This window comes from Ammospiza caudacuta, chromosome 16 (genome assembly GCF_027887145.1).
Source record: "Ammospiza caudacuta isolate bAmmCau1 chromosome 16, bAmmCau1.pri, whole genome shotgun sequence".
Taxonomy (NCBI): Eukaryota; Metazoa; Chordata; class Aves; order Passeriformes; family Passerellidae; genus Ammospiza; species Ammospiza caudacuta.
Window position 1 is genome coordinate 14,208,817 of NC_080608.1, and position 6,000 is coordinate 14,214,816.

Sequence of the window (6,000 nt, forward strand, 5' to 3'; positions counted from 1 at the left end):
CACCTCACAGTCAAAAATTTCTGCCAAACATCTAATCTAAACCTGCCCTTTTCCAGCTCAAAGCCATTCTCCCTTGTTCTGTCATTCCACGCCCTTGTAAAAAGTCCCTCTCCAGCTCTCTTGTAGCTCTTTTAGGTACCGAAAGATGCTATAAGGTCTTTCCAGAGAGTTCTCCAGGATGAACCACCCCAACTGTCTCAGTCTGTCCTCACAGGAGAGGTGACACAGCCCTGGAGCATCTTCACTGCTCAGCCCTGGCCTGGCTCCAACAGGTCCATATCGTCCCTGTGCTGGGGATCCCAGACACAGCACTGCAGCTGGAGTCTCACTGACCAGAGTGCAGGGTCAGAACCCTCTCCCTTGACCTGCTGGTCACATTTATTTTGGTGCAGTTCAGGACACAGACGGCTTTCTGGGTTTATCTTCTCCTACAGCAGATTCTTCTATCCAGAAGAAGAATTCCCCAATGTTCCCTAATGCCACCGATGGAACGGCCCCGCTCCCCTTTCACAGACACAGACCGTGCTTTAAGGCACGGCAGAGAGCAGGGGGAATGCAGTTCCCAGACACACCAGCCAGCTCACACAGCCTTCCCTGCGATCTGCAGGAGCTATGACAGCTCCTCGCTCATCCCCAATGACAGCTCCTCGCTCATCCCCACAGCTCATCCCCAAAACGCGCATCACCAGGCGCTGTGCTCCCCGCGCCACCCCCCCGTCCCCACAAAGGGAGGTCTGTGAAAAAAAGAGACCAAGCTCTGGGGGTGACCTACCTTGGGGCTGCCGGGGCCACCCGGGGCTGCCCAGCGCGGCACCACCACCTCGGCCTGGGGCTGCATCTCAGCGGCCGCGGCTGCGGAGACAACGGGAGCGGCTCAGCATCCCGGCCCTCCGCACCAAACCGGGCCGGGAGAGGAGAGGGAGCTCTGCGATGGTTGTAGGAAAAGCAGGAGGATCCCCAAACCCACCCACTCACCCATCCATCCATCCATCCATCCATCCATCCATCCATCCATCCATCCATCCATCCATCCATCCATCCTCCCACCCTCCCTCCCTCCCCGGGCGCTCCGCAGCCGGAGCTCTGCCGCACAGCTCCGGGCCGGGCATCCCGCATTTAGATCGGGCATCCCGCATTCAGATCGAGAACCCTGCATTTGGATCGGGCACCCCGCACTCCGATCGGGCACCCCGCACTCACGGGGCGGCGGCCGCAGCAGCAGCGAGAGGGCGATGCCGCAGAGCAGCCCCCGGCCCCGCATGGCTCCGGGCAGGGACCGCTCTCGGCCGCCGCCGCCGCCCTATAAACCCGCCCGGCGCCGCCTGTCCCCTCCCACCGCAGAGCTCCGGGTCCGCCCCGCAGCCCCCTCCTCTCCTGCTCCGCTCCGCACAGCCCGGGATGCTCCCGGGGTCCGACGGCTCTGTCCCCAATCCGGGGCAGGGGAAACCTGAGCACCTCCCCGGGGCTCCCTCTGCAAAACATCCCCGGGGCTCCCTCTGCAAAACCTCCCCTCCTGCGCCTTGGCCAGCACGGAAATCCATTGTGCCTCCGAAGCTAGGAAAAAGGGGAGAGCTGGGGGAAGGAAGGAGCTCAAGAGCTGTTTGTTTCTTTGTTTGGTGTATTTATGTGTAATCTTATCATAGCTGATCCCGTGGTTCCAGAGACATCCGAAATTTCTCCATTCCTGGGAAATACATTACTCCTGGAGAGTTGAGGGGATACGGGATAGATGTTATGTGCCTCTATAAAAGGCACACAAAAGGATGTTCTCTGACTCTCTCCCTTAGGGTCGATGGGAGGGCCAGGCTTGAGGAAGGACTTGGGAACATCCAGAGCTCGTATTCCCGGTGCTGCCCTTCAGGGATACCCAGCCACTGCCATGAGGCTCCCGAAAGAGCATCCCTGTCTTCTCCTGCATCCTTCAGGACTGAGCCAAGGCTTGAAGCCCACACACCATCTCTTTGCTGAGCACCTGGGGGGCTGCACGGCTGCTGAATTGGCCCGTGGGGTGGGGGTCACAGCAGGACAGGAGAGCCCAGGTTGGTGGGGCCACGCTGAGGTTACCAGCTGCAAACACTGGGGACTCCGTGGTGCTGTAGGAGCTCCTTGCACACACACGGAGCCCACAGAGAGGAACGGCCTCGCCTGTGTCAGTGTGTGACTCCCAGCCCCACTCGAGACAGCCAGGGTTGGCTGACACGGATTTTTATGGGGTCAGGAAGAGCCATTACCTCTCAGCCACTCTCTTCAGACAGACATTGATCTGCATCTTCCATTCAACCCTTTCCATTCATCTCTATGCTTCAAGTGTCTGTGTGAGTGAACCACCAGGGAAATGAGAAATGGGGAGAAATTTGCATGTGGAGAGGTTTTAAGTGTAGGGTGTATAAGTAAATCAGGCTGGTAGGAAGTGAATACTCCCTTCAAAATCAAGGTTTGCCAGATAACAGTAGATTTTGTCTCTTGTCCAGAGCATTATTTATGCTATTGAAAACTCTATTATCTTTTACACTGAAGGTTTTTGCAGGCTCCTGCCAGGGCTGCCCAAAGGAAAGGTGACTGTTCCCTTTTGCAGATACAGTTTTGGTTTATATCTCACAGATGTCCCCTTTGTCCCCCAGCACTTCACAAACTGAATCTCTCTGATCTTGTGAAGGTCAATTTATTCCTGATATCACCCTGGCAGAGGAAAGTCAGGCACTGTAGGGACACCGAGAGGGAATAATCAGGGTGAGAGGCTCTAAGTCACATTTTAGCTGACCCATAGAGAGGTCATGAATTTTCATGCCACAACTAAATCCTCTTGTTTCGAAGGGCAAAAATACAGGGGTAAAATTTCAGCTCTTTTCTAATCATATGGAATATCCTGAAGGGAAATCTTCATGGATTTTTTCCCTGTGAATTCCCCTACTTATTTATAGCTGCATGTAATATAGAAGAAAACAATGGCACTATTGTGCATGTCTATATTATAAATAAGTAAAAATGCAAGCCAAATTTAGACACAAGTTTAGCTACCCTGCTTTCATCCCTGCATAAAATTTCTGCCTTCCCAAAGGGAAAAAACCCACTTTGATGAGGAGATTGTCACAAATCTTCTCAGTACAACAAATCTTCACAGGGACTGCTCCATATATTTCTCTAAAAGAAGATCAGCTCAAAAAAGCATAAAATGAAATAAAATGAGCCTTATGTTAAGATTATTATAATATTTAAGCCAACAACTATCTGCTTGTGATTGTTTCCAGCGTTCAAGTACCATAAAAATAAAATATGTGTAATATTTGCATTTGTTATATAGTGATATTTTTACCTTTGGATCTTGGTAATATGAGAATGGATATGTCACTTGAAAACCACCAGAAACTCCCCGTATAAAAATATAACCACAGGCTGTGCAGTGGTTATATATAGGTTTATACATATATATATATATATATATATATATATGTGTGTGTGTGTGTGTGTGTGTGTGTGTGTGTATGTATATGTATATGAAATAAATCATTTACATTACTGAGACATTGCTGCATGGAAAAATTCAGGGTATTTTAGCTTTATTAACAGTGCTCAGGTGCGGTAATGCTGTTTCTGGCACAGGGTGAGTCAGATCCTGCCTGTGCCCACCTCTTCAAAAGCTCTTCCCCAAAGTCAGTGGGACGTTTGCTGGATTTCACAGAACAAGATCAGACTTCTGGTTATCTAAGAATTACACAGGCTCAGACTCATTTCCTCCAGGATCCAAACTGTCTGATAAAGAGCATCAGCTGGGAATTTCAGATCTGCTTTGTTCTCTCATCTGTTACATCCCCGTGGCCAAGGCATGGAGCAGCAGCCCCCGTGCAGCACCCAGAGCAAGGGTGAGGTGTTTCAGCCTCCCCAGGGCAAAGCTGATGACAGAGCTTTTGCAGAGGGGGTTCTGCACTTGCTTGACAATTTTCAAGATGATTTAACGCTGTTGTTGTTAGCTGGAGTGCAAAAGATGAGGATTCTCCCTTTGTGTTCATAGGAATTACCTAGAAAGAAATGGACCCAGGGAGAGGAAAATGCCTGCTCAAGAACCAGACTTGAGCAGAGAATCACTGATGTGTACCACAGCTCAGTAATATTTCATGTTCTTAGGAAAGGCTGTGGAATAAAGTGCTCTGAGGAGATTCCTGCTGACACTGAAGGAAACTTTACCCAGAATCAAAGTCTTAGCAGGAGAAGGGAGAAGGGAAGGACTGTCCTGCCTAACCTCTGCATTAGACACTCTCACTGATGAGAGAAATGTTACAGCTTTGGCTGACTCGAGTGGAATGTGAAATCTCCCATTTTACAGAACATTCTTCTGCTTCAGATCATTTGAAATGATCAAAGGAAGCGGGGCTGTGAATCTGTGAAGGAAACTGGAGATTCAAGAACTAACTCCTTTATCCAGTGTCTTGACAGTTGAGAGCAGGTTCAGCTGACCCAGAATATTCTGTTCAGCTCTGCTTTTCCACCACCCATGTAGGACAGCAGGAATATTTGGAAGGGCCCTGGAGCAGCTGTCCTGCCAAAGAGGGAGAAGTGCTGTAAGATGATCAGGAGCTAGACAAGGGCTTGTCCTGATGTGCTGATAGCAAAAGGGTATCAAAGCACTCCCTGCGCTTCTTTTAAAGGGTGGGTCACTGCTACCACTTTCTGCTATGACTTTTGCTTCATTCTACAGGCAAGTGAATTTGAAGATGATTATATTTGCAGACACATCTCTTAACTCTATTTCCACATGTGAAACAATTATAATCCTCTCTGTGCTGCCTGCAACCTTCTCCAACACATCAGTAATTATACTGAAATAGTTAATTCCAATAAGTAAAGGGAAACAGGCATAACAGCACAAGGGTTTTTAATAACATCCACTCCATAAAACTGTGCAGTAACTTTGGAGAAGAAAGTTGTCTCTGTAAATGGATAGCAGTGATGCACTGGGAACCATCAAGTGTCTTTAGACTTTTACAGTGGCAGGAGGAAAACAAACTTTGTGCAGAAAATCATCATCTGTTTTTCAAGAGCACAAGGTGGTTTTTTGTTTAGATTAAGGTAAACAATAAGGAGGAAAATAATTATCAGAGAGTAGAACATGTCCCTCTTATGTCCCAGTTACCCTCTGCACTGCCATGAAGGCCTGCAGGAGGGCACACAGCCTCCAAGGCACTGGCCCTGCCAACACTGGCCACTTCCCACATTTCAGGAGGAGAAGTAGCAGCACAGATACTTGGCACTTCAGGAAACTACATTATGGGAAAATTTGTGGGTGAGCTGAAAATCACCTAGAAATGGGAACTAAAAACCTCTTCTGCCACATTTTCCAGGCTGCAGGGCTGCTAGACATGCTGAGGGATGATGCAGAGGAAGCAGGTTTGAGTGGGTTGTTTGTGTAACTTTCACTTCTGTTACAGACAGGAGAGCCTTCAAGAGAGCTCAGCTGAGGGCTGGCTGCAGTGACAGAGCTGCAGACACAGATCCCAAACAACCACAACAGGACATCAGCTCTAGCTGGGAGGGAAGAGGGGATCACCCTCACATGTAGTTTTCCATTAGTATATCCAGGATATGTTAAACCACTCTTCCCTTTCTCTGGGCTTGGTAGAATAAATCACAACAGTTGTGAACCATTCTAGATTCTGGTGCATTGAAATATGTCTGATATCCTACTCCACAGGGTATAAAAAGGTAGATGGGAGAAGAGGGAAGTTAGATCTAGAGAATAATCTCACAAACAGCTGTTTTATACCCTGAAATGTATTTGATGAGGAATTTGTGCATTTGGCCACATGCAGGCGAGATCAGCTTTCAGTGAGAATTTAGAAATGAACAGGCATTTTCTGCTATTTATAAGACTTTCCTCTTATACAAACAGCTCATCAGACTCTTCAAAATGATCTGTACAACTTACTAAAGCCACCTGGGTTTCCCATTGAACACACTGACTGAAAAGGTGGTGTTGAGGAAAACATTTATTTCCCATTGTATAGT

General features: G+C 48.5%; 1 protein-coding gene across 1 annotated transcript in view; it reads right to left on the reverse strand.

Annotated features, from left to right (window-relative positions):
* The window catches only part of ADAM19 (ADAM metallopeptidase domain 19), a 32,033-nt gene extending 30,772 nt beyond the window's left edge, over window positions 1-1,261 (reverse strand). Inside the window, exons 1-2 of the mRNA XM_058815601.1 lie at window positions 1,177-1,261; window positions 773-852 (exon numbers count right to left, since the gene is read on the reverse strand). Coding sequence (XP_058671584.1) covers window positions 773-852; window positions 1,177-1,261 — 165 coding nt within the window. The remainder of the gene's footprint in view (window positions 1-772; window positions 853-1,176) is intronic.
* Window positions 1,262-6,000: the final 4,739 nt, after the last annotated feature.